A 26,675-nucleotide genomic window follows, 5' to 3' on the forward strand; every position below is an offset into this window, starting at 1 on the left:
ATAAAAGGTAATGGTCGTCCCAACAAAACTTATGATTTATTTCTGGTAATGTCATCATGGTAAAACGTTTTTAATTAAAACAGAGAGTCAAGATAAAACACACAAACAGAACACTGATGAAGAGATGAATGCAGTAAAAACCAACAAACGAGGGCAAGCAAACGTTGTCCTCACATTGGTGCAAAACACATGTATTCACATACACAAACAAACACTATGGTATATAAGCTGGTGGAGGTGACTCTGGTTCAGTCTCAGTGTATTCGGGCTCACTCATTGAGGTCTCTGCTTCACCATCTGTGTCACTGACATCAGTGGCTGAGTTCTCGAGGAGGTTGTATAATGGAGGGGGCCCACTCCTTCGAGACGATCTCGACAGGGTGTTCATAGCTGATCGATTTGTCAGTTGTCGAGCTGAAATTTGTTCTTGCCTGAAAGATAAAAACACAAAAGTGAAAACTGAGCTCACAGCATATCAGAAAGACAAGCTTGTGAGGTGAAGGTTGTGTAGCCTAACTGTATTAGTTTTGCTAGTTAGGCCAGATGTTTACTTCAGCACAACAATATTCCACGTAGGAGTTAGAATCCGCAACACTAAAATAACACGCCTTACCGTATACAGTATGAGGTACAGTATTTACTTGCATGATCTAACTCACTATTTCCCCCTTTCACTCTTAATCCACTTACCTGTATCTATTTCTCAGATTTCTTCTTCTCTCTGCAGCTGATCGTGCAAACAGCAAGTTGAAAGCAGCACCACCAAGAGAAAAGAGACCAGACACTAGGAGAATGTAGTAAGAGTACCCGAAATGAACCTCCACATTTGGTTGTGCTTTACAGAGCTTGTTTGTAGGGAGTGTTTCAACAACTGCTAGCCACAGACCAGCCACCAAGACAGTACACAGTACTGAGGGAAATGGGGCAGTATTATTATTAATGGCTAGTAATGAGAGACTGTACTATAAATTATGAGGGGAAGTTTGCACGACAATAATCAGGGAATTTTCATTAAATTATGTCACAAATATGTTCTCATGTTTCAATGAAATGGAAAGGTATAGGAGCTGGCTTCAAACCTCAATATATATATGGTGCTAGATCCAGGAAACTAATTATTATGTGCACACTAAATGACAGCAAATATATTCAGGGTTAGGGATGACTAACATAATACATGTACAGGAACTCACGTGACACGATATTAAAGACAGCGAAGTGTCTGAGAAACTCCACCTTTTCCCTGGGGTAGCCGAGACTGATGACAGTGGCCACAATGGAGGAGACCAGAATGAGCACAGATACACTGAGTATACATGAGATCAGAATCTGCTGTGATGTGGTGTAGTACTCGGTCACTGCACAGAGAAGGGGAAACCAACATTTCCTTAGAGATATTAATTGAATGTACGATACATGTGGTAGAACAAGGAGAGAGATTTTTAGCTACATAAACAGGGAAACTCGATCAAGCAATACTAGAGCGACACCTTATTCACTCAACTTGGGAAATAACACCACAAGCACTCCTACACCAAACACCGTATCTCCCGTAACCACAATAATAACCGTCACCCCCACACTTTAATAAAGATCTCTGTGAAATAGTAACTCACTAGACGCAGAGGTTTGTGCGGTTCCATAGATGCACGACACTTGTGTGAGACCAAAGCTAAAGACACATTGTCCGACTTGTCCAACAGAGTTAGTAGATTTATCAACAACCGCATTGGCCCATTCCTTGAGACACAGGCACACAATCAACAGTATACACGACAACACACTGCCTATTATCGACAAGTAGTGACGCTCTCTTTCAGGTTTGTCAACAATTCTAGGTGCTTGCTGTTGGTTCCTTCTTCTAAACCGGGTCAAGTTTACCATTCTTTTTAAGTGACTTGACCAATACCATGTATCTTCACGTACCTACGTTCGAATTTCAAGCATAATGTTAGTTTTTCAGACGTTAGCACAAGATCTACGGCTCTAAAGCTCACCTGTGAGACGGACAAATGTCGATAAAGAGGTGTTTACAAAGCTCTAAACATGACAACTTCACAACTGATCGATCGTGAGCACACTTCCTGACCCTTTTTGTCCAGCCCCTCCCACTCACACAGTCATGGGACTGTCACATGAATATTGCTGTAACCTAGGCAATAGTAATGCTTGTAAACAACTATCATGACATCATGTCAAAAGTCAGAAAATGGCAGTGAGAGAGAAAGGCCTTGGGATTGGGAGCACCGTGTCTCTCCAGGGTGGAGAGTTCATACCCAGGGAGTACCACAGGAGAATACTCAAGAAAATTGCTCAGCTCACCAAGGTACATGCCGTGTGTGCTACAGTATTATACCGTGCAGTTAGCCTCGAGACCAGGCCATTCGTTGAACGCCTGGTCAAGTTCTGTAGAACTCGTTTAGCTGAGTCAGCGAGTGGTTAGGCTCGAGTAGTTGTGAACATGATTGCGGTAACCGCAAACACAACAATACTATAGCTAGCTGCATGTTACTGTAAGCTGGTATTCACGGGATGGTTATTGCGGGCAATTACCGGTCCAAAAAATTCTTGGACGAGTTCTACATTGGAAATTGATCAGGCGTTCTTTCAGACAACGAACGGCCTGGTCTCGAGGCTACCATGCAGTACGATCTTATACATGTAACTGCATGTCACATTCAAAATTCCACATGTACATGTAGCTACCGCAGTACCGGTGTACACAATTGCAATGGGAGAGCAATAATGAAATTAGATCTAGCGACTGTATGATGATGAGTAGGAAGGGTCGTAACACTAGGCATTGAGTAATTTGAACAATTGTGCACTATACCTTTGAGAGGATTATAACACATTCGGATTTTTCTGTAGGTGATTTACAGCCTAAACACAAAAATAGATGAAAATGATAGCTTTGTGGCTAGTTTGAGAGCCATTCACGAGACTGAAAACAGACGTGTTCTGGAAGACAGCTCAACCCAGTTGAAGAGATGTGAGGAGGTGTTTGAGAGAAAACAAGAGTCGACACAGAGACAGTTGGAAAAGCTCAGTCAAGCTTTGGAGAATATCCGAGGAGAAAGAGATCAACTCTTCGATAAGCAAGTAAGATCCGAGTTTTATAGACAGCCTATTATTGATTCTGGCCCTACAGTAGATTTCCCTAGTGTTACATGATTGTTACATTAGACGGCCTAGTGACGAGGCTAAACATAGCACTGCTATTTGGTTAATGCGTTAAAAATTAACCTCGTGTAAGTAATGTACATGTATCTGTTCTCCAAAATGATAATACTGCAATTACATAATTTCATTGTTGTGGCACTGTAGGTATCATACCGGAAAGAAGTTGAAGGCCAACTCTCTACTCTAAAGTCTGAGCACACAACCAAGGTGCAGTCTCTCATTACTCAGCTGGAAAAGTTTCGAAGTGAGCAAACAAAACAACTGAAACAGATTGGTGATTTGCGTACCAAGATGTTGAAGCAAGCATCTGAAGAGATGAAAGTATTGAGACTACAACATGAAGAAGAATTAGCTAAAGTTAGACAAGACGGTCAATTACTAACTCAAACACTTAATAATGAAATATCGTTTCTGAAATCACAACATGCTGCCGAGATTGACTCATTGACAAAGAAATTTCAATCCCAACTTGATGCACAAAGTAAATCTCTTACGAGTGCACAGAAAGATCTCATTTCTCATGAACGACAGGCATACAAAGAAAAGGAACGGCACCTAAATGCTACCTGCATTGAAAAAGAGGAACTTCTGAAGCAGCAAATATCTAACCTTTCAAAAGAGTTGAGAACTTCTAACGACAAGCTTGCCTTGGCTGAGCAAAGGATACGAGATATGGAAGCACACTTTGAAGAAAGCAGAGCTGGTTCTGGTACTCTTAAAGCACTGCTAGAGAAGTCTGAGGCGGACATTGAGTGCTTGCGTGGGACAGTCAACAGTCTTCAAACCGATCTCGACATTGCTAGGGAGAAGTACAACCAACAGACCGTGGAACTTCAAACTACTTCAGGTGATCTCTCCTTAAATCTATTGAATTTTAGTACAGTATATATTTCATGGTGCATTTGCAACCGGCCCAAGTATGCAGATTTCAGCCAGGATATAATGCGGCAACTGAATGTATAATGTATAGCCTTGTAAATTCAGAGCCACTGTGTTTCTTGTATTCATGTACATCCATGATGGCTTTTATCAATGCCTTTCTCCCTTTATAGGCACTATTGCCAAGCTTGAAGCTGCTCGTGTTTCCAACGAGAGTATCATTGCGACCTTGAGGTTTGAGTTGGCCAGTGTACAGGACAAGCTAAAAATATTGCAGGAAGAGAGGAAGGGAATGAAAAACTCTCAGCTGAGCCTCAACGAGAATCAAACAGCCAGGATTACAACATTAGAGAGGGTGAGGAACCACTGTTATTAATTATCTTATAGGGCCCTTGGCTTTAAATTACACTGTTCACGTGATCACTTCTGCCAGGGTAACGCTATCTAGAGAGACTATTCAACAAGCTGGTATACGTCAGGCTTAATGTTGATGCCCATTTTCCTTTCTGCAGGAGCTTGGTAAAGTAAGGGCTGAGAAGCAAGAGCTTCATGCTCAGTTTGCTCGAGAGATTGAGGCAGCCCACGCTCAGCTGAGTCACAGGGAGACAGAATTAGAGCAGCAGCACTTCACTGTACTGAGAGATCTCAGAGACAAGCATAGCAAAGGTACATATTATACATACAGTTTCGCTGTTCATGTTTTTAGCTAGCCAGACCCCTATATGCTTTAATCTACAGAACCTATAATTATGCTCGTACACATTATATCAAAGCTATAAGCAACAGCAATCACTATACATAAGAGTCCAGTAATTTTTGAATATTCAGTAATTGCATGTTTTGTTGTTGTTACAGTGCTTGGTGATGTTGAAGAGGACAAGAGATTGTCTCTGGATACTCTCAAACTGCATCTCCTCTCACAGAAAGATCAAGAGTTGCAACAACTCCACGATCTCCACTCATCCAAAATCTCCGAACTCAAAGCAGAGCTAGCGAACAAGAGCTCAGATTTGGAACAAGCACTTAAGGAACTCAATTCCCTCAAGGATAAGCTACGCCAAGAAGAACAAGGACTTGGCTCGGCTACTTCAACCATAGATGAACTTAGGTCAAACTTAACGCAATGTCAATCTACTCTCCTTGCCTCACAAAGAGAGTGTGCAGATGTGAAGACCGACAATGCTCAACTCAAGTCGACCATAGAGTCCCTACAGAGGCAGCAGGTGGAGACTGAGAGAGCTCATTGGGAGGAACTGAGGAGGACTAGGACTGACCTCACTGCCCAACTAGAGGCTGCTTGGAAAGAGAGAGTCAAGTGAGTTCCCAAGTATGCAGTTTTAGTAGATGTCGAAATTCAAAGGAGCATCCATTTCCCAGCAGACAGATCTTTAAATGTCCTTGTACCTGCTTACATGTTTAAGTACTACGTCGGTATACATGTACCACTACTGTATACTCTGAGTGTACATACATGTAACAGTGTTGTGTTATCTAACTATAATACACTCTCTCCCACCTCCACCTTTAGACATGAGACAACCAGCCTTCGCTCGGAATTGTCCCAGAGGCACAGCGAGGAGCAGAGAGTGGCCCTGAGGGAACTGGCTGGGCTCCAGGACACAGCTCTCAAGCAGGCACAAGAGAGATGGGAGGGAGAGAGAAGAAAACTATTCGATCAGGTTTCTATATATATTCTGATGTACAAAAATGATATAATATTATGCTGTACCCCTAGACCTCTATAGGCACTACAATGTAGTATAGTCTAGGTGTACGTCTTATAGGGTATGTGTGTTCATGTACATGTACCTATACCTAAACCCATACGTATGATTAGATTATGAAACACACAAAAGTGTGATAGACAGTGCCATAAATATAGTGTTCAGTAAGAATGTTTGTACCCCCACAGATAGCGTCTCTGGAGTGTGAGTTGGAGCACCTCCAACGGAAAGCCAGCGCCTCATTAGAGGAAGCCAAAACATCCTCTGACAGTCAGGTGACCTCACTAAGGTGGGCTAAACTGACTACTATCTAATTTTTAAAACGTTCATGTCTTGTGTGTTTCCTATTATTCATAATTATGACACATACATGTATACTGTTCTTAGAAAAGAGCTGGAGAATGAGATTCTCAAGCACAAAGAAACTCTGGCCAGAGTACAGAAGAGCCACTTACAACAAATTCAGTCACTTCAGTCTCAGTACAACCTAGAAAAAAGCGCTCTAACCTCGCAGCTCAGAGATCAGCACAGCCAAGAGTGTTTGGCACTACAACAGGCCAACCAGCTTGCTGTCAACTCACTCAGGGAGAAAATGGAGTCAGAGAAAAGGGATTTGTTAGCTCTAACAAATGATGATCATATGGAGCAGAGGAGACTGCTGGAGGAGAGGCTACGTGAGCAGTTTAGTGGGGATATGGCTCATGTACAGGGCGAGCATCTGGCTGAGATTGAGCAATTCAGGCAGCAGATTGGGAGTGTGGTGTCGCAGAGTCAACAGCAGGTGAGCAGCTTACAGTGTCGTATCATGTACATGTATTACACCCTGGCGCCATTTCTCATTGTTGGTTACATGTGTCTGCTAGAACTTCAGTTTGAGTTGGAACAGCATAATTGGCTAATTCGTAATTTAGCAGTAAAACTAGTCGACTTTGGACTGTTTCAAATGCTCTTTGTGATGAGGCAGCAATACTATCTCTGGACAAAATAAATTACCCTTTTTGAAATTTTCGTTTTTTGAATGTTGTCAATGTTTGTATGATTGTTATGGCTACCATTGAAGTAAATATGTATCCTATGCTTGTTCACTGTATAGATGCAAACCCAGGAGAGGATTACTGACAGTCTCCGTAAAGAGATAGAGAGTCGAGCCTCGGAGCTGAGCGTGCTCAGAGAGAAGGGCAACTCTCTCACAGTGGCCATTGCTGATCTCAGGAAGCAGCTTACTGTGAGGGAACAAGAGCTGCAGCTGGCAAAGAGGGAAGCCAAGAGCACTCTAAGGTATAATTATAATTGTGTATACTTGTATACCTGTAGATAGCGACTCTTTTAACTGTATACGATAAATTATATGGTGTCCATTTGAGCGTACAATGTAACATTTAATTTAAACTCATCTGTCCTTATACATCATTGCATGTACAGTGTAGAAGGGTATACCTTACTTCAGTGTCCTATGTTTTGATTGCGCTTTATATACATGTACGGGTACATAAAAGCCATGGCATTAATGTTTATGTCATTGTATACAGGATACGTGAGCAGCAATTGATAGCGACCTATCACGCTGAACTAGAGTCCATCAATGCCCAGCACAGACACAAAGCACAGCAACTGCTGACCGATTTTAACAAGGCCAAAACCCTACTGACCTCAAAGATTCACGAGTTGGAGAGGCAGTGCGTTAAACACTATCATTATAGGAATCCATTATTGATACCACTATGATCAGTACATTTACTAATTTTAATGTATTGCATGTGTACCAGGGCCGCTGATTAGTTTATTGTTGATAGTGTATATCAACAATAAACGGTTGTATGCGTATATGTAAGTAGTAACCTTTGTTCTACCAGTAGTTCTGGTAATAGCAAGTGCATGTACTGTACATGTGTCACTGTGTGTACTGCATGATGGCTCATCTGTGTGCACTCACTGACACTCACAGGTTGAGTGATTGGGAGCAGCGTTATAAGACGAGGGATTCAAAACCTGAGGACGTGGAGGCCATAATAGAGCTGAGAATGATTGTCGGACAACAGCAACAAAAAATGAAGGACCTTGTGGTACGTCCATGCATCTTATCAGTGTAGTGTAGTGTAGTGGACATGATGAGCGCAGTGTTTGTCTTTCTAAATGGGTACCCTCTACAATAGTATATAGTTTTCCGTAATTCCATTGTCCCGTTAACAGTACTGATGCTTCTTCACAGGCTGAGAAGAGAGTGTACCAGCTGGAATTGATGAACAGAGAAAAGAACTATAACAAACTGTTCAACGTCAACCCTCAAGTTGGAGTACTGAATCCTCTACAGCTCAAGGTGTGTGGTAATGTGATAAGGTTGATTGGAGGAGTTGGCTAGTTTTACTTACTATTACTGGTATCCGGCTTCAATATTAGTACTGAATCCTCTACAGCTCAAGGTGTGTGGTAATGTGATAAGGTATGAGGAGTTGACTAGTTTTACTTATACTGATACCGGTATCCGGCTTCAATATTTACATACCAGTCACAATCTGAGCAGGTAAGGATCATTCAATCCTGCGTGCATGCTCATTAGCAATTCCAATGTTATGTCTATTAATCCAATGAAGGTATGATGTCTCTTTTCCTCATGCAGCAAAAGAAGACCAGTGTAGTTCGACCTGAGTCTCACAAGTATGCGAGTGCCCCGTCCCTGCTAGCCCCCCTCAGTCCAGAGCCTCCTCAACTCAACCCCATCCCACACTCACTCAAACTGTCAGCCCTTCCTAGCGACAGCGGGCTTACCTCATCAGGCAGTCAACTCTCAAAGAAGACCCTTGCCTCTCAATCCTCATTGGAGGCAAAGCCACAGAAATTTGTCATGTTAAGAGATTCACCGCTCACTCAGAAAAGAGAAAGTAAGCAAGCGAAGACTAGCCGGAAAATAATTAACAGTCACAGTGGACCATTGCAGCCAGTAGAAACTCAATCACAGACAACTATTAGCTCTCAAAAACAAACAATGACTGTTCAGTAATAGCATGCTCCATGATTTGATAAGCCATTGCTATGTTGTTGCTATGCAATTGCAAATGCACACTAAACAAAGTCAAATTGCACCACAAAATGCTTGTAATAGCATACTCATGACTATGATTGTTGTCAACCCTCATTTTAATTCTAAATCCCAAAGACATACAGACGCTCAGGTGTCTGGTAATGTGATCGTGAGTAGGTTGCGTTGGAGGAGTTGGCTATAGTTATTGTAACTCGTATTAGGTTTCTGTATTTGCATTCCACTTTTAAGGTGAGCACACATATCAATCCCTGTTACAGTGTACCACTAAAGCTATAACTGAAGTGCAAACCCTCGGGCGTTTATTCGAGGTATAGTGAGTCTACAGCCTCGAGTCAAAGCCGCGTGTACATATAGGCCAACGTGCTGCTTTAAAAGTGTGATACAAATAATAATAATAATTACAGCAAAGGTGACAGTGTCCCAGTAAACCCATGTGTTGTGCAGTGATCATGTCAACATTCCAATGTCAAAAAGGCACCATTAATTTTTAACCCATGAATGCACATAATTAATCTGGTCTCTAGACTCTATAGCTATATACATCTAGAGTAAGCATATATAGACAACCATGCATGCAATTTTCTCCTGCACCCCACCCCCTAATTTTGAGAGTCTTGCTATGCAGTGAATAACTCAGAGCAGTCATGCATTAGACTTATAGTCTACAGTAATGTTCTCATGTGATTGATGTGAACTGCTCTAAATTTATTCATGATTCATGTCAGCACATTTAAGACAAGCCAAGCTATCTGCACATGCACAAGTCCTCATGCATGGCTTGATTTGCCTGAGTGTATAGAGGGAGTTGATGGCTATATTATAACACATAATTATAGTATATTTAGTGTTAGTCAGTATACCAGGAGTGTATGAATATTCATGCACTCCTCCTGTCAGTACATATTCTATCTATTCAAGGTCATAATTATATCAATATTCTTACATGTATATAGTTATCAGATGATTGTCGTGAAGGGTATAAGATATTTCATACGAGTGAATCATTCCTGGTAATACATGTAATTTTAATTATAGTACACATAATTCAGCAGCAAATTCATTGACTACAATATTAAAATGCTCGTGCTCTATATATGAATATATGAACTGTACACTCCCATATTGTACGTATTATACAATGACGTATCAGCTTTCATTGCTAATAATCATTATTATGTTATCTGATGATTGTGTACTGACATCATGTATCATGTGATTTTCTGTTCTCTCTGTGTTCTCAATAAATTATGTGTCGTGTTACATGCACTGTAACTATACTTTAATACTTGCATGGTGCAGTGTGCATGTACCCGGCTTTAACTAACTGTATATGCGTCACTCTATATACTACATGTATATACTGTTCAAAGCTGAAGCTAAGTAAAGGTCCAACAGAAGCTATAAAAGTGAGTCAGTCCAATAAAAACAATTTTTAGTTTTTGTACAAAGATCAAAGAAAAACTATGCTAACAAATGCCATATACTAGGATCTAAAATTGTAGTAACCACAGACCGTGCTCTATTATTCTGTGGTTGGCATTTTTGGTAGTTAGAGCACGGTTGGTGGTCAAAATAATTCAGCCATAGAATTTTATAATAGCTATACAACTGCATGCTCCATGGTTGCAATACGAGTACAGCTAAGTGATTCTATAAGCTTCTAGCAATGCTATATATCTTGCAAACAAAGGCTTTATTATAGAGTAAAGGCTAGTTTTGCTTACCAGTACATTGAAGGTCATTGCAGTCTCTCCAGAATCAGGAATAGCAAAATCTGTTCGTAGAAGGTTGCTATTCTATTTAGTAGTTAGCTCTATACTGGAGCGATAGCTATTAATTGGTATAGCTGCAAGAAGCTGCAAACTACAAACTAGTTAATGCACTGTTTTATGCTCGTGCATTAACTAGTACCCAAAGTATATAGATCTACAGTACATATAATAGCACATAAATAGAAATCAGTGCCCGCCCGGGCCCATATGCATGCATGCATGTCATCTCCATAATTACTTTACCCCATGAACACATGGCATTGCAGGTATGGCAACGTTACCCGGCAAGTCTAGACTTGCGAGTCCCGGTACCAGTGCAGCTAATACCTTTCCCAGGCATGCTATAACAGTGATAAAAGAAGGTCGCTTATACAAACGTCAAAGAGGCACAAAGGCAACTAATCTAAAGGGTTTGAAGTTTCAGAAGAGATACTGTGTGCTCTCACCCCACTCACTCGAGTACTATGAGAATAAAAAGGTAACTATGCTGATATAATTATATACTATATTAACTGGCAAAACATCTTCCTCCCAAATTTAATCAAGCATATTGAGATGGGTCTTAACCCTTTCCTTGCCATTCGTGAAATCTGGAACAGGAGCGTCTTTAGGTCGATCAATTAGTGTGGATCCGGCCTCACCACGCCTCCAAGTCATTCTATTAGTCTAGATCCGGCTAGCAATTCTAGCTGGGACTCCCAGTTCTAGCTCCTTTTGTTTAGCGTGTCAGAGACTGGGAGAAGATGATTGGCACTCCCTGGCTCCTTTGGATGTACAGCTGTCCAGATCCCTAGAACATACCCTCCATTCTGACGAGTTATCAGTGCATAGGGTGCTTACTAGATTCTTGCCAGCCAGTACAGTTCAAGCTACACACAGCACCGCTCAACTATTCTCTACCCCATTATCTAGCTAAATCTGGTCCAACTAGACAGCAGACACAGCTAGTTAATTCAGTAAAGCCAGGGGTAGCCCTACTTCTACGGTTGTTCAGTACCCACGGTAACAATTCCTCTGGGCTGGGCTAACTAGTTGAGCCACGCCTCCCAATTCTCAAGGCTAGGTACATGTCTCTGTCTAGCTGCTTCTTCAGCTTCTTGCTCAGTTTTGTGGCTTAGAGAAAGGCCAGCTACTCAGGGGGAAGAGTCCAGATGAAAGTCTGGCAGCCAGGTGACGTCCAAACGGTCAGTTATTCTTTCCACCAACTTTTTAATCTAGTCTAGTCCTGCTTGCACTGCTACTACTACTGCTGCCTACTGCTGCTACTCTTCCTAGCTAGTCAAAGGTTTCTTTTTTTTTTTTTATAACTACATATGCACAAAGAGACATCAAAGCTTACATCAAAGGACACAGATTTTTAGCCTACTTGACTGATAAGGCGGTTACCTAGACTACAGTTTGTTTGTCAGGGAGGAGCTCACATACAACTTCATCTAATTCATCATAACGATTCCTTACCCATTGTTGTAATTTCTACAACAGATTGCCAAGGAAAGAGATAATTACAACAGAATTTACAACAGAGTGGGTTAGGGCCTCTCATATACAACTGAATTCTTTATCACAATTTTATTAATCATTGAAATAATACCCCTTTCCTCCCCTCTCCAAGGCCAATTTAGACCAGGAGAGTACCATCTAACAAAAATCAGTCACACAGCACATTAGCTAGCACATGTGTGTCCGATAACAGAGTGTCCTTTGCATATTCTTATGCGACAGTGGGGACATGCCATTGCAGTGTGTTGCTGCTCTCTGCTAGGGATCTTCTCCCGAACACACACTTGACAGCGCCCACGAGACACTCCGACACTATTTGCACTCACACGTGCGCCCTGTGATGGGGGGAAAACGATATTTAGACTGGCCAGACCTGAGGCACTGCTACGAGTACGTGGCACACCCAATAGACTATGAATTAGTTCCAATCGAAACCCTTTCAAAGGCATGGCCTTTGAACCCACCCTGACACAGTTGTGCCTGTATAGAATGTATGCATTATTCACACTAACGTCAAGGAATTGAAAGAAAATCCTGAACCAATACCGCCGACACTTTCTATCGTACCCATAGGTTTTCCTCATACGCCCTGTATTGTCAACTCCTCCCATGTACATGTTATATGCAGGGAGACAGGGGGGGACACTCTGAGAGCGTAGGGTACCGTCTTTGTGCATTCGCATTACAGTGTGGGGCATATGGTCAGGGAACACATTTGTTGCAAAGGACACAACTCTACGGTCGTTAAACATAGAGTAAGAAATATCACCAACAGTCATGGACGTATAGTCACCTTTGTCGAGTACCACATCCTTAAGACTTGCTGGGAAACCAGCAGCATTCTTCAAAATTGTGCCGACAGTAAACACATTTTGCTTAGCCAACTCTTCTATCAATGGACCGGACGTGTAAAAGTTGTCCATGTACACAACATGCTGATGACCATAAAAAGGAGTGAGTAAACGATGGACTACATTTTTCACAAGCCCTTTCACAGCTATCTTTTTCCCAGAGGAATCGGTGAGCTTACCACTGTATACATCAAACACACAGAGATACCCACAGCATGAACATGAGCAGCACCATACCTTGAACCCCAGTTTAACAGGCTTCTTGGGCATATGAATTTTCCCGCTTTTACGACCCTTGTACTTTATCATCATCTCATCAACGGAAAGCTCCTGACTGGGATTATACCTCATGAAGTAGTTGGCTTTAAGAGTCTCTAAAACAGTTTTTAGCTTGCTAGTTACCTTACGTGCATCAGTGATGGACGTATTGTCCTCACAGTGCAGATACCGCCATAAACTTTGGAACCTTTTGAGCGACATTACATTGCTCACACATTGTACACCTAAAAGGGGATCCTTGGACCAGTAGTCCGTAATTTCAGGGAGCCTATGAATGCCCATCTCTAGTACAATCCCCAAAAACACCCACAATTCGGCACTGTTTGTAGCTGACCAACCCTTAGCACCACACTGCCTAGCGTACAGGTTGGTCTGTTCGGCTATGTACTCACACAAACTATCGGGCCAAAGTAACTTAACAAAATCTAGGCATGGAGTTACAGACGGATCAAGTTGATCGACAGGACCGACCACACCGCCAAAGACGGGGTATCTTCCTGTGGACTTAGCTTTTTGGAGTCCATTGTCCCTCGCCAGCTTCCTCCGTTTGGGAGTCGGAGCCATGCCATCGACCATTTCGTCATCATCCTCCACTGCAGCATCTGCACGGAAACAAAGCATGAATATCATTAGAGTACCACAAGAGTGCTCGCCAGTGCAGGTGGGGGACAGGCTATGAATGTCATTATGTGGGCGTACCACACGCTAGTGGTGCTATGAATATCATTAACTACTGGGGGGGGTTAGGGCGCATAGGTACAGTACAGCAGAGGAAAAGGCTCGTCCACATCAAAGGCTCGTGGGAGGAGCCCAACAAACCACAACAACCATGAATGTCATTACGTGGGCGTACCACACGCTAGTGGTGCTATGAATATCATTAACTACTGGGGGGGGTTAGGGCACATAGGTACAGTACAGCAGAGGAAAAGGCTCGTCCCCATCAAAGGCTCGTGGGAGGAGCCCAACAAACCACAACAACCATGAATGTCATTATGTGGGCGTACCACACGCTAGTGGTGCTATGAATATCATTAACTACTGGGGGGGGGGGGGGGGTTAGGGCACATAGGTACAGTACAGCAGAGGAAAAGGCTCGTCCACATCAAAGGCTCGTGGGAGGAGCCCAACAAACCACAACAACCATGAATGTCATTACGTGGGCGTACCGCACGCTAGTGGTGCTATGAATATCATTAACTACTGGGGGGGGGGTTAGGGCACATAGGTACAGTACAGCAGAGGAAAAGGCTCGTCCCCATCAAAGGCTCGTGGGAGGAGCCCAACAAACCACAACAACCATGAATGTCATTACGTGGGCGTACAGCACGCTAGTGGTGCTATGAATATCATTAACTACTGGGGGGGAGGGGGTTAGGGCACATAGGTACAGTACAGCAGAGGAAAAGGCTCGTCCCCATCAAAGGCTCGTGGGAGGAGCCCAACAAACCACAACAACCATGAATGTCATTACGTGGGCGTACCACACGCTAGTGGTGCTATGAATATCATTAACTACTGGGGGGGGGGGGTTTAGGGCACATAGGTACAGTACAGCAGAGGAAAAGGCTCGTCCCCATCAAAGGCTCGTGGGAGGAGCCCAACAAACCACAACAACCATGAATGTCATTACGTGGGCGTACCACACGCTAGTGGTGCTATGAATATCATTAACTACTGGGGGGGGGGGGGGGTTAGGGCACATAGGTACAGTACAGCAGAGGAAAAGGCTCGTCCCCATCAAAGGCTCGTGGGAGGAGCCCAACAAACCACAACAACCATGAATGTCATTACGTGGGCGTACCACATGCTAGTGGTGCTATGAATATCATTAACAACTGGGGGGGGGGGGGTTAGGGCACATAGGTACAGTACAGCAGAGGAAAAGGCTCGTCCACATCAAAGGCTCGTGGGAGGAGCCCAACAAACCACAACAACCATGAATGTCATTACATGGGCGTACCACACGCTAGTGGTGCTATGAATATCATTAACTACTGGGGGGGGGGGGTTAGGGCGCATAGGTACAGTACAGCAGAGGAAAAGGCTCGTCCACATCAAAGGCTCGTGGGAGGAGCCTAACAAACCACAACAACCATGAATGTCATTACGTGGGCGTACCACACGCTAGTGGTGCTATGAATATCATTAACTACTGGGGGGGGGGGGGGTTAGGGCACATAGGTACAGTACAGCAGAGGAAAAGGCTCGTCCACATCAAAGGCTCGTGGGAGGAGCCCAACAAACCACAACAACCATGAATGTCATTACGTGGGTGTACCACACGCTAGTGGTGCTATGAATATCATTAACTACTCGGGGGGGGGGGGGGGGGGGGGGGGTTAGGGCACATAGGTACAGTACAGCAGAGGAAAAGGCTCGTGGGAGGAGCCCAACAAACCACAACAACCATGAATGTCATTACGTGGGCGTACCGCACGAGTGTGGTGCTATGAATATAATTAACTACTGGGGGGGGGGGTTAGGGCACACAGGTACAGTACAGCAGAGGAAAAGGCTCGTGGAAAAGGCTCGTCCCCATCAAAGGCTCGTGGGAGGAGCCCAACAAACCACAACAACCATGAATGTCATTATGTGGGCGTACCACACGCTAGTGGTGCTATGAATATCATTAACTACTGGGGGGGGGGTTAGGGCACATAGGTACAGTACAGCAGAGGAAAAGGCTCGTCCACATCAAAGGCTCGTGGGAGGAGCCCAACAAACCACAACAACCATGAATGTCATTACGTGGGCGTACCGCACGCTAGTGGTGCTATGAATATCATTAACTACTGGGGGGGGTTAGGGCACATAGGTACAGTACAGCAGAGGAAAAGGCTCGTCCCCATCAAAGGCTCGTGGGAGGAGCCCAACAAACCACAACAACCATGAATATCAATATGTGGGCGTAATGCACGCGTGTGGTGCTATGAATATCATTAACAACTGGGGGTTAGGGTACAGTACAGTACTGCAGTCAAGGCGACGCCAAAAAGAGGCTCACACAATGTAGGAGGAGCCACAAAAGGCATGCACATGACGCCTCCGCCAAAAAGAGGCCACATATCGTTAGGGCATCACAATGCTGCCTCCCCAACCACTATTTAATGGTGCAATGACACAAACCTGAATCACTCTCCAGATCTGTCTCAAAATCGTCATCACTGGGCTCGTCATGGTCATAACAGACTTCCTGGTCCTCCTCAAGCTCTCTGACAGTGTGCTCAAGCTCGCTGACAGTGTCAAGGAGTCCAATCAGCTCCATTTGGATTCAAAAGTTTTGAAAAATAATTACAACAGAATTTACAACAGAGTGGGTTAGGGCCTCTCATATACAACTGAATTCTTTATCACAATTTTATTAATCATTGAAATAATACCCCTTTCCTCCCCTCTCCAAGGCCAATTTAGACCAGGAGAGTACCATCTAACAAAAATCAGTCACACAGCACATTAGCTAGCACATGTGTGTCCGATAACAGAGTGTCCTTTGCATATTCTTATGCGACAGTGGGGACATGCCATTGCAGTGTGTTGCTGCTCTCTGCTAGGGATCTTCTCCCGAACACACACTTGACAGCGCCCACGAGACACTCCGACACTATTTGCACTCACACGTGCGCCCTGTGATGGGGGGAAAACGATATTTAGACTGGCCAGACCTGAGGCACTGCTACGAGTACGTGGCACACCCAATAGACTATGAATTAGTTCCAATCGAAACCCTTTCAAAGGCATGGCCTTTGAACCCACCCTGACACAGTTGTGCCTGTATAGAATGTATGCATTATTCACACTAACGTCAAGGAATTGAAAGAAAATCCTGAACCAATACCGCCGACACTTTCTATCGTACCCATAGGTTTTCCTCATACGCCCTGTATTGTCAACTCCTCCCATGTACATGTTATATGCAGGGAGACAGGGGGGGACACTCTGAGAGCGTAGGGTACCGTCTTTGTGCATTCGCATTACAGTGTGGGGCATATGGTCAGGGAACACATTTGTTGCAAAGGACACAACTCTACGGTCGTTAAACATAGAGTAAGAAATATCACCAACAGTCATGGACGTATAGTCACCTTTGTCGAGTACCACATCCTTAAGACTTGCTGGGAAACCAGCAGCATTCTTCAAAATTGTGCCGACAGTAAACACATTTTGCTTAGCCAACTCTTCTATCAATGGACCGGACGTGTAAAAGTTGTCCATGTACACAACATGCTGATGACCATAAAAAGGAGTGAGTAAACGATGGACTACATTTTTCACAAGCCCTTTCACAGCTATCTTTTTCCCAGAGGAATCGGTGAGCTTACCACTGTATACATCAAACACACAGAGATACCCACAGCATGAACATGAGCAGCACCATACCTTGAACCCCAGTTTAACAGGCTTCTTGGGCATATGAATTTTCCCGCTTTTACGACCCTTGTACTTTATCATCATCTCATCAACGGAAAGCTCCTGACTGGGATTATACCTCATGAAGTAGTTGGCTTTAAGAGTCTCTAAAACAGTTTTTAGCTTGCTAGTTACCTTACGTGCATCAGTGATGGACGTATTGTCCTCACAGTGCAGATACCGCCATAAACTTTGGAACCTTTTGAGCGACATTACATTGCTCACACATTGTACACCTAAAAGGGGATCCTTGGACCAGTAGTCCGTAATTTCAGGGAGCCTATGAATGCCCATCTCTAGTACAATCCCCAAAAACACCCACAATTCGGCACTGTTTGTAGCTGACCAACCCTTAGCACCACACTGCCTAGCGTACAGGTTGGTCTGTTCGGCTATGTACTCACACAAACTATCGGGCCAAAGTAACTTAACAAAATCTAGGCATGGAGTTACAGACGGATCAAGTTGATCGACAGGACCGACCACACCGCCAAAGACGGGGTATCTTCCTGTGGACTTAGCTTTTTGGAGTCCATTGTCCCTCGCCAGCTTCCTCCGTTTGGGAGTCGGAGCCATGCCATCGACCATTTCGTCATCATCCTCCACTGCAGCATCTGCACGGAAACAAAGCATGAATATCATTAGAGTACCACAAGAGTGCTCGCCAGTGCAGGTGGGGGACAGGCTATGAATGTCATTATGTGGGCGTACCACACGCTAGTGGTGCTATGAATATCATTAACTACTGGGGGGGGTTAGGGCGCATAGGTACAGTACAGCAGAGGAAAAGGCTCGTCCACATCAAAGGCTCGTGGGAGGAGCCCAACAAACCACAACAACCATGAATGTCATTACGTGGGCGTACCACACGCTAGTGGTGCTATGAATATCATTAACTACTGGGGGGGGTTAGGGCACATAGGTACAGTACAGCAGAGGAAAAGGCTCGTCCCCATCAAAGGCTCGTGGGAGGAGCCCAACAAACCACAACAACCATGAATGTCATTATGTGGGCGTACCACACGCTAGTGGTGCTATGAATATCATTAACTACTGGGGGGGGGGGGGGGGGGGTTAGGGCACATAGGTACAGTACAGCAGAGGAAAAGGCTCGTCCACATCAAAGGCTCGTGGGAGGAGCCCAACAAACCACAACAACCATGAATGTCATTACGTGGGCGTACCGCACGCTAGTGGTGCTATGAATATCATTAACTACTGGGGGGGGTTAGGGCACATAGGTACAGTACAGCAGAGGAAAAGGCTCGTCCCCATCAAAGGCTCGTGGGAGGAGCCCAACAAACCACAACAACCATGAATGTCATTACGTGGGCGTACAGCACGCTAGTGGTGCTATGAATATCATTAACTACTGGGGGGGAGGGGGTTAGGGCACATAGGTACAGTACAGCAGAGGAAAAGGCTCGTCCCCATCAAAGGCTCGTGGGAGGAGCCCAACAAACCACAACAACCATGAATGTCATTACGTGGGCGTACCACACGCTAGTGGTGCTATGAATATCATTAACTACTGGGGGGGGGGGGGTTTAGGGCACATAGGTACAGTACAGCAGAGGAAAAGGCTCGTCCCCATCAAAGGCTCGTGGGAGGAGCCCAACAAACCACAACAACCATGAATGTCATTACGTGGGCGTACCACACGCTAGTGGTGCTATGAATATCATTAACTACTGGGGGGGGGGGGGGGGTTAGGGCACATAGGTACAGTACAGCAGAGGAAAAGGCTCGTCCCCATCAAAGGCTCGTGGGAGGAGCCCAACAAACCACAACAACCATGAATGTCATTACGTGGGCGTACCACATGCTAGTGGTGCTATGAATATCATTAACAACTGGGGGGGGGGGGGTTAGGGCACATAGGTACAGTACAGCAGAGGAAAAGGCTCGTCCACATCAAAGGCTCGTGGGAGGAGCCCAACAAACCACAACAACCATGAATGTCATTACATGGGCGTACCACACGCTAGTGGTGCTATGAATATCATTAACTACTGGGGGGGGGGGGGGGTTAGGGCGCATAGGTACAGTACAGCAGAGGAAAAGGCTCGTCCACATCAAAGGCTCGTGGGAGGAGCCTAACAAACCACAACAACCATGAATGTCATTACGTGGGCGTACCACACGCTAGTGGTGCTATGAATATCATTAACTACTGGGGGGGGGGGGGGTTAGGGCACATAGGTACAGTACAGCAGAGGAAAAGGCTCGTCCACATCAAAGGCTCGTGGGAGGAGCCCAACAAACCACAACAACCATGAATGTCATTACGTGGGTGTACCACACGCTAGTGGTGCTATGAATATCATTAACTACTCGGGGGGGGGGGGGGGGGGGGGTTAGGGCACATAGGTACAGTACAGCAGAGGAAAAGGCTCGTGGGAGGAGCCCAACAAACCACAACAACCATGAATGTCATTACGTGGGCGTACCGCACGAGTGTGGTGCTATGAATATAATTAACTACTGGGGGGGGGGTTAGGGCACACAGGTACAGTACAGCAGAGGAAAAGGCTCGTGGAAAAGGCTCGTCCCCATCAAAGGCTCGTGGGAGGAGCCCAACAAACCACAACAACCATGAATGTCATTATGTGGGCGTACCACACGCTAGTGGTGCTATGAATATCATTAACTACTGGGGGGGGGGGTTAGGGCACATAGGTACAGTACAGCAGAGGAAAAGGCTCGTCCACATCAAAGGCTCGTGGGAGGAGCCCAACAAACCACAACAACCATGAATGTCATTACGTGGGCGTACCGCACGCTAGTGGTGCTATGAATATCATTAACTACTGGGGGGGGTTAGGGCACATAGGTACAGTACAGCAGAGGAAAAGGCTCGTCCCCATCAAAGGCTCGTGGGAGGAGCCCAACAAACCACAACAACCATGAATATCAATATGTGGGCGTAATGCACGCGTGTGGTGCTATGAATATCATTAACAACTGGGGGTTAGGGTACAGTACAGTACTGCAGTCAAGGCGACGCCAAAAAGAGGCTCACACAATGTAGGAGGAGCCACAAAAGGCATGCACATGACGCCTCCGCCAAAAAGAGGCCACATATCGTTAGGGCATCACAATGCTGCCTCCCCAACCACTATTTAATGGTGCAATGACACAAACCTGAATCACTCTCCAGATCTGTCTCAAAATCGTCATCACTGGGCTCGTCATGGTCATAACAGACTTCCTGGTCCTCCTCAAGCTCTCTGACAGTGTGCTCAAGCTCGCTGACAGTGTCAAGGAGTCCAATCAGCTCCATTTGGATTCAAAAGTTTTGAAAAATAAGCCCAACAATACATATTTGGTTGAAGACATCAAAATAGTGGAGAAAGTGCCTCATGAAACTTTCCGAAAACCACATTGCTTTCAGGTGATAAATGTGGGATACATGCATGCATGTATATAATTGTACATAACAGATCGGAAGTAAGGAAGAGGTCATGTACTTCTGTGCTGGGTCTGAGGAACATTGTCAACTCTGGATCAATGCATTTATTAAAGGTTGCATTTGATTTATATATACATACAGAATTAAAGATTATATATTCTAATGACTTAGCTGCTTTTGAAATGAGAGAGAACAAACGAGAGCCATCATACCACAACGGTGCTTTTGGACACACTATGCACAACAGCTGGAGTTGTTGCAAACAGAAGGACAGAAATGCTGAAGGGTGTGAGAGCAGCACGGCTTGTTCTGCCCATGTGGAACTTCAAGATGAAGATGCCGTATCTCTAGAGAGGTGACGCAACAGCTAAGCAGTGTTGTACAAGACCACTACACTTTTTGCATGCATTAATTTTATCTTCAACAAATGCAGCCTCGAGTTCAATAAAGGAATCAATTATAAGCCTGGTCTACTTGATGCCGCCACTGACCGACACTATTCAATTCAGAGTGCAGGTATATATGGGAGGTGATTCCTGCCAAAATGTGATGAATATTTTTTATACTGTAATGACAACCATGCATGCATTAACACTGTCTTACATGCATTTACACACAATAGAAAGTGGGTATGGACAATCACCAGGTATGCTGTTGAGTTATCAATTATATATAGATACCCATGCAAAACAAGTGCACCTTTTATTGTATATATAATTATAGCTATTAGTCGCCGAGGCACTGCAGTCTCAGATAGTGGTGATCAAGTTTCTAAGAGGGTATCGACTAATCTACAAATGGATTCCAGGGATTCTGGACTTCCAGTAAGCTGGCTGTGTACATGGACTTGCATGCAGTCATTACATCATGCACATTTGTTTTGCTCAGACTTCAGCTATAATTACTGAAGAGGACCTACCGATACGTGTGAGTTAAGCCCCAACACTCTATTGTACAGGTAGCCGATAGGGGTCACCCATGCACCTCTGCTTGCCGCCAACTAATATCGAGAGCGGTAAATCAGTTACCGCCCGCGGCAAAGGGTCACCGCTCCATTTAGCTGCGAGCGGTAAATGAGTTACCGCCCGCGGCGAGGTCCAACAAATCAGTTACTGCATAATCACTCGTGCACTCGTGCTCATGCAATAACTAATACATAGTGCACTAACATTTTTGGAGATGAGTGCTTTTCATCAATTTTAGGCTGAATCTGATCCAATACTTATCTATACGCCAAAGAACATCTTACTGTCGGAAGGGGGTTTCTCATATGCCACCACTGTGTTGTACAGAGGAGCAGATTCTGTGATTGTAGCTACAAACACTGGCAAGGTATGATCATTGACAATCCCTATGTATACCGTATATTTGCATGCATGTTTAAATGCATTTTTCTCGCATTTTATTTGACAGGTGTTCACATCAAGTGTAAATGCAATTGACCTACCAAAGTACATCATATACGACACAGACAGACAAGAAGCAGTCTCAATCAGTGTCTGGGGCAAGTACATTGCCATAGCTTCAACAGAAATTTACTTACACAATTTGGACGATAGCAAGGGAACACAGTGTGGACGGACTCAGGTATAATATACCAGTATCACAAAGCACTGGTTGTTTTAAGTGCCAAATAATTATTGTTTAGGACTCTACCCAGCTAGTGGCATTTAGTCCTGATGGATCCCTCTTTTCTGCAAGTAAGGGAAGAAATGTTGTGAGAATGTGGAGCAAACCAAAAGACTGGGCACACGTGAACACCTCTACAAGACCAGTCAGCACTTTCAGTGTAGCTGAAGAGGGAGAGCAAATTTTCGGGTAATATAGGACAATTATGTTTTTGTGACTACAATCAGAATTATAATTTTACTCAGCATGACCGTGAGCCCTCATCCAAAGAACCCATGGTTAGCTGTTGTGGTCACATCTCCAAGTTCATGTGATGGTGGACATGGATATTCTGTGCATATCTACAACTATAGTAACAAACACTCTTTTCAGAGGATCGGTGAGTTGTGCAGATTTTAATCCTTAATATGCATGTCATCATTGAGTCACTTTCCTTAATTTAACAGATGCAGGACTTCACACAAGTCTAGCTTTCACTCATGATGGGCGGTAAGTAAACAATACAAAATTGTTGGTTTACTAATATAACTATAGGCACCTATTTATTGGGAATAAGCTCACCATTAAGTGCTTAGACTTGGACAATGGAAAAGAAGATGTGTACTATACCTTCAAACGAGGTAAGTACACTATAGTGGGGCCGGGGCATATGAATATGTTTTAAATTATAGATGGTTCTATCACAAGTCTTACCTGTTCCTCTGTTCGTCACCACCTTGCTGTCGGCTTAAGCACTGGGGAGGTCAATGTCTTTACAGGACACCCATCTGAGCCAGCTGCTGTTCCACATAGTATCCCTAATATGAAGGTAATGAAACTATAAATTATAATAATTACGTGTGATTACTGTTGTGTCAATTGTGTGTAGAGCAATGGCGCTGTGACGTCGCTTTCATACAGTAGAGATGGGATAAACATAGCTGTTGCATCTAATGATGGGAATGCTACAAGTTGGAGAGGTGTGTTTCACTTTTGCATGCTACATCTGACAGGAAATTTATATAGTATACAATTTTATACTAGGATCAAAGCCGCTAAAAGAACCAGTCATGGTACGCAAACGCCCTCTACTAGTGACCAACAAGGGTCAAACGTTTCACTCAGATGAAGATGGTTACACCATAACAGTCCCAGAGGGGGCAGTGAAAGAAGGCATCGAGATTACACTCCACCATGGTGTAGCACCCCACAGTCCGTATGGACCCTTTGAATTTGATGAAGGAGTTCAACCAGTGTCACCCATTCTCTTATTATGTCCTCAGCCAGCTAACACGGTTTTTCTCAAGCCAATAGAAGTCACTTTGCCTCACTTCATAGCGTGTGAAACTCTAGAAGATTGCAATAAAAGACTGTCGTTTTCAAAAGCAAGACATGATAATTTTCGAGTTAATAACAGCTGCAAAATTTACCAGTTCGAGACGGTAACAGATGGGAATGTTGTTCATACAGTTTCCCAGGAGGAGACAATACGATATGATGCTGCAACATTGTACACACAACACTGTTGCTTCCTCTGTATTCAAGAAGAAGTCTCTGAAGAGGACACTAGAAACGCTTGTTTCTCACTTCATCAAATAGTTCCTCGGTATCGAAATGGGTACAACTACGAAGTTTACTACTGCCTCTCATACCAACTGGAGACTTGTAACAAGGTATAATATACATGATGACTGTAGATGCACAAGGATGTTCATGTAAATTATGTATATGGACATTTGAAATATGTAGCAGCTTTTTTAATGATTTATACACAGCATAATGCTTTCTTCACAGACAGTTGATGAGCAGTTTCCAAACAAGGACTACATCAAACGTAGGAAGGCTGTGCTATTCGAAGGGCATCAAAATGTGTTGAGGATACAATTCAGCACTGCAAACTTACCTGGAAATTGGGGTCTTCAGTTAGCAAACACAAGGAACCAGGTTAGACAAATACAATTAGCCGGAAGTACACATTTTATGCCTCAAACCTAGTTATATAAGCGGAACTCAACCCTAGATGCTCACGTAGGTGAGCGTCCAAGGTTGAGCTTTGCCCATGCAACACACTATAGCCCCAAACCTTGATTTTATGGACTGGCTTTTGCTATAGCTATATACCCATCTCACTTACAGATTACAGAAGGAGAACTTTGTTTCTGGGGCGATCCTATTAAGAGAGATATTAAAGAGCTCTGCAGAATAGGGGTTTATCCACCCAGAATTCCTGTTCGTGTTACTTGTGGGGAGTTTGTGAGAGGAGGGGTGTTTACCACAATCTCGTTCTCCGGAATCTGTGGAAGAGTAGAAAGCGTTAGCAGGGATTTCAACCTTGAATTGACCAAGCCTCAACCAGCACGTGAGCTTCCATTCAGTTTTTAATGACCTAGTTGTATAGCATGATCATCACCATGCACCCATTGTACTGTAACCTGCAGATTGTTGCCAGGACGATTAATTCATATATACATGCCTGCATAATTATACACATTTTAGTTGCTTCTCTCGGACTTGATGAATATGAGATTTTAAAAGACGAGTTACAAGATAAACTTTATGAAAATGCAAATACTATCAGCTGTGAACGACTGGCTTTAGCTTTGTATTCAGAATCGTCTATTCAAAAATGCCCATACTTGGCCCAGGACAGCACAACTAGAAAGAAAATTAAATCATTTGTTTCAATTGCAAAACCAAATGGGTGTTGTATTTCATTGAGTGAAGATGAAAACTTTCGTGCTAACTATGCGATTCTCACAGAAGCTCTCGATATAGCAGATACTATAGATCTTCACTACACAAAAGTGATAAAAAAAGCATTAGAACTATCAAAATCCAGAAAAGGTATGTGCCATTAGTGATTTCTGCATGACTTCTCTACTGCCTATAATTATATATATACTGCGTGTAGACAAATCTGGAACGTTGACAAGACAATCACTGTCTGTTTCAACACTATCAGGTATTAATAAGGTAATAATTTATAGAGTTTCTTGTTAGATGTATGTGTGATTAATGCAGACCCTAATCACCAAACCAATGATGATGGATCACATACTGTGAAATTGGATAGTTATGTAAGTGTGCAATACTTTCACATAAAATTATACAGAACCCCCAAATAAAGGACAAGAAATTTCTCTATAAGTTCACACTGCATTTATACAAAAAAAATTGTTACAGGCTGCAAGTACTCGTTCAAGTGATTCATCTGATTCAACTTAGTCAAAAGACTTCATAACTCAGCTCAATAACGTTTCAGCTACATGACTTGTAGAGCACTTATGTATTATGCCAGTTTACGTTTCATATTTTAGCACCTTATGTAAGCACGTTTTTATACATCATAGTTGAGTCGCACTATCTGATTCATGCACACAAACGGATTAAAAAACATAAAGACTATGTAAGATATCTTGTCCTTATAATTATCCTGCTTTTAAAGTTTTGTTCCAATCATAAATATTGTACAATGGAACCTCCCTCCAGAGAACAACCTCTCTCTATAAAATTATGTACATGTACCTATCAAAGCGGCCACCCCCCATGTATAGCCTATTTGCAGCTATGTCTAGGCGGGCTCCTTCTGTGATGTTTGCTGTGGTTCCCAGGAGGACTGCAGAATTCCAATTGGAGGTTGGCCGTTATGTCTCTGATCTCGTTGTGACGTAACGATGGGAATCATCCCTTGGGGCATGATAATTGACATGTTCAACTGAGAAGTTGTTTCCACATTCACAACTAATGGGAGCCATTGAGTGTTGAAGGGTGTTGGGGAGTGTTGGTTTGAGGAGGCTGGCAGCACCGATTGTTGTCGCCTAAGGTGCATGCATGTGAATATACTTCTCTTATGTCATCACCCCAGAATTGGATTCGCCTTCTTATACAGTGCATGTATGTAACCAGGAATTAATAAAACTTGTTGCCCAGGGAATGGGCAGATCAAAGCAATCCAATTAAGGCTCTGTATAATTATTGCCACTGATGTTGCATCACTACCATATCAACCATGTAGCT

At 43.7% G+C, this 26,675-nt stretch overlaps 4 protein-coding genes and 1 long non-coding RNA gene across 6 annotated transcripts; 3 read left to right on the plus strand and 2 right to left on the minus strand.

Moving 5' to 3' along the window:
- Nucleotides 1-54: 54 nt before the first annotated feature.
- Nucleotides 55-10,690, minus strand: LOC135331413 (uncharacterized). Its single transcript, XM_064526557.1, has 6 exons — nt 10,551-10,690; nt 1,998-2,152; nt 1,617-1,926; nt 1,194-1,358; nt 691-910; nt 55-431 (listed from the first exon to the last, which is right to left on the minus strand). The coding sequence occupies exons 3-6, from the start codon at nt 1,882-1,884 to the stop codon at nt 215-217; spliced, it is 870 nt and encodes a 289-aa protein (XP_064382627.1). The 5' UTR covers nt 1,885-1,926; nt 1,998-2,152; nt 10,551-10,690; the 3' UTR covers nt 55-214.
- LOC135331405 (protein FAM184A-like) lies at nt 2,167-8,861 on the plus strand. The gene is made up of 14 exons (XM_064526544.1): nt 2,167-2,326; nt 2,872-3,102; nt 3,328-4,030; nt 4,236-4,417; nt 4,575-4,728; nt 4,918-5,377; nt 5,591-5,741; nt 5,975-6,075; nt 6,174-6,567; nt 6,880-7,064; nt 7,316-7,462; nt 7,732-7,849; nt 7,996-8,103; nt 8,404-8,861. The coding sequence occupies exons 1-14, from the start codon at nt 2,210-2,212 to the stop codon at nt 8,782-8,784; spliced, it is 3,432 nt and encodes a 1,143-aa protein (XP_064382614.1). The 5' UTR covers nt 2,167-2,209; the 3' UTR covers nt 8,785-8,861.
- Nucleotides 10,057-13,609, plus strand: LOC135331418 (uncharacterized). Its single transcript, XR_010393005.1, has 3 exons — nt 10,057-10,232; nt 10,865-11,076; nt 11,145-13,609. It is a non-coding gene; the product is annotated as an uncharacterized LOC135331418 (long non-coding RNA).
- Nucleotides 12,153-20,925, minus strand: LOC135331410 (piggyBac transposable element-derived protein 4-like). Its single transcript, XM_064526553.1, has 3 exons — nt 20,783-20,925; nt 16,358-18,252; nt 12,153-13,830 (listed from the first exon to the last, which is right to left on the minus strand). The coding sequence occupies exons 2-3, from the start codon at nt 16,494-16,496 to the stop codon at nt 12,263-12,265; spliced, it is 1,707 nt and encodes a 568-aa protein (XP_064382623.1). The 5' UTR covers nt 16,497-18,252; nt 20,783-20,925; the 3' UTR covers nt 12,153-12,262.
- LOC135331407 (uncharacterized) lies at nt 20,832-26,140 on the plus strand. 2 transcript variants are annotated; one of them, XM_064526550.1, is made up of 22 exons: nt 20,832-21,032; nt 21,082-21,163; nt 21,222-21,405; nt 21,484-21,566; nt 21,673-21,696; nt 21,774-21,874; nt 21,939-21,977; nt 22,254-22,382; nt 22,464-22,637; nt 22,699-22,868; nt 22,925-23,058; nt 23,126-23,168; nt 23,214-23,299; nt 23,351-23,487; nt 23,548-23,638; nt 23,703-24,331; nt 24,453-24,602; nt 24,795-25,017; nt 25,155-25,502; nt 25,570-25,631; nt 25,680-25,735; nt 25,842-26,140. In XM_064526550.1, the coding sequence occupies exons 1-21, from the start codon at nt 20,832-20,834 to the stop codon at nt 25,719-25,721; spliced, it is 3,132 nt and encodes a 1,043-aa protein (XP_064382620.1). In that variant the 3' UTR covers nt 25,722-25,735; nt 25,842-26,140. The 2 variants fall into 2 exon arrangements, with proteins under 2 accessions (XP_064382620.1, XP_064382619.1); XM_064526549.1 differs by having other exon boundaries at nt 25,570-25,620.
- Nucleotides 26,141-26,675: the final 535 nt, after the last annotated feature.

Source organism: Halichondria panicea, chromosome 2 (assembly GCF_963675165.1).
Source record: "Halichondria panicea chromosome 2, odHalPani1.1, whole genome shotgun sequence".
Classification (NCBI taxonomy): Eukaryota; Metazoa; Porifera; class Demospongiae; order Suberitida; family Halichondriidae; genus Halichondria; species Halichondria panicea.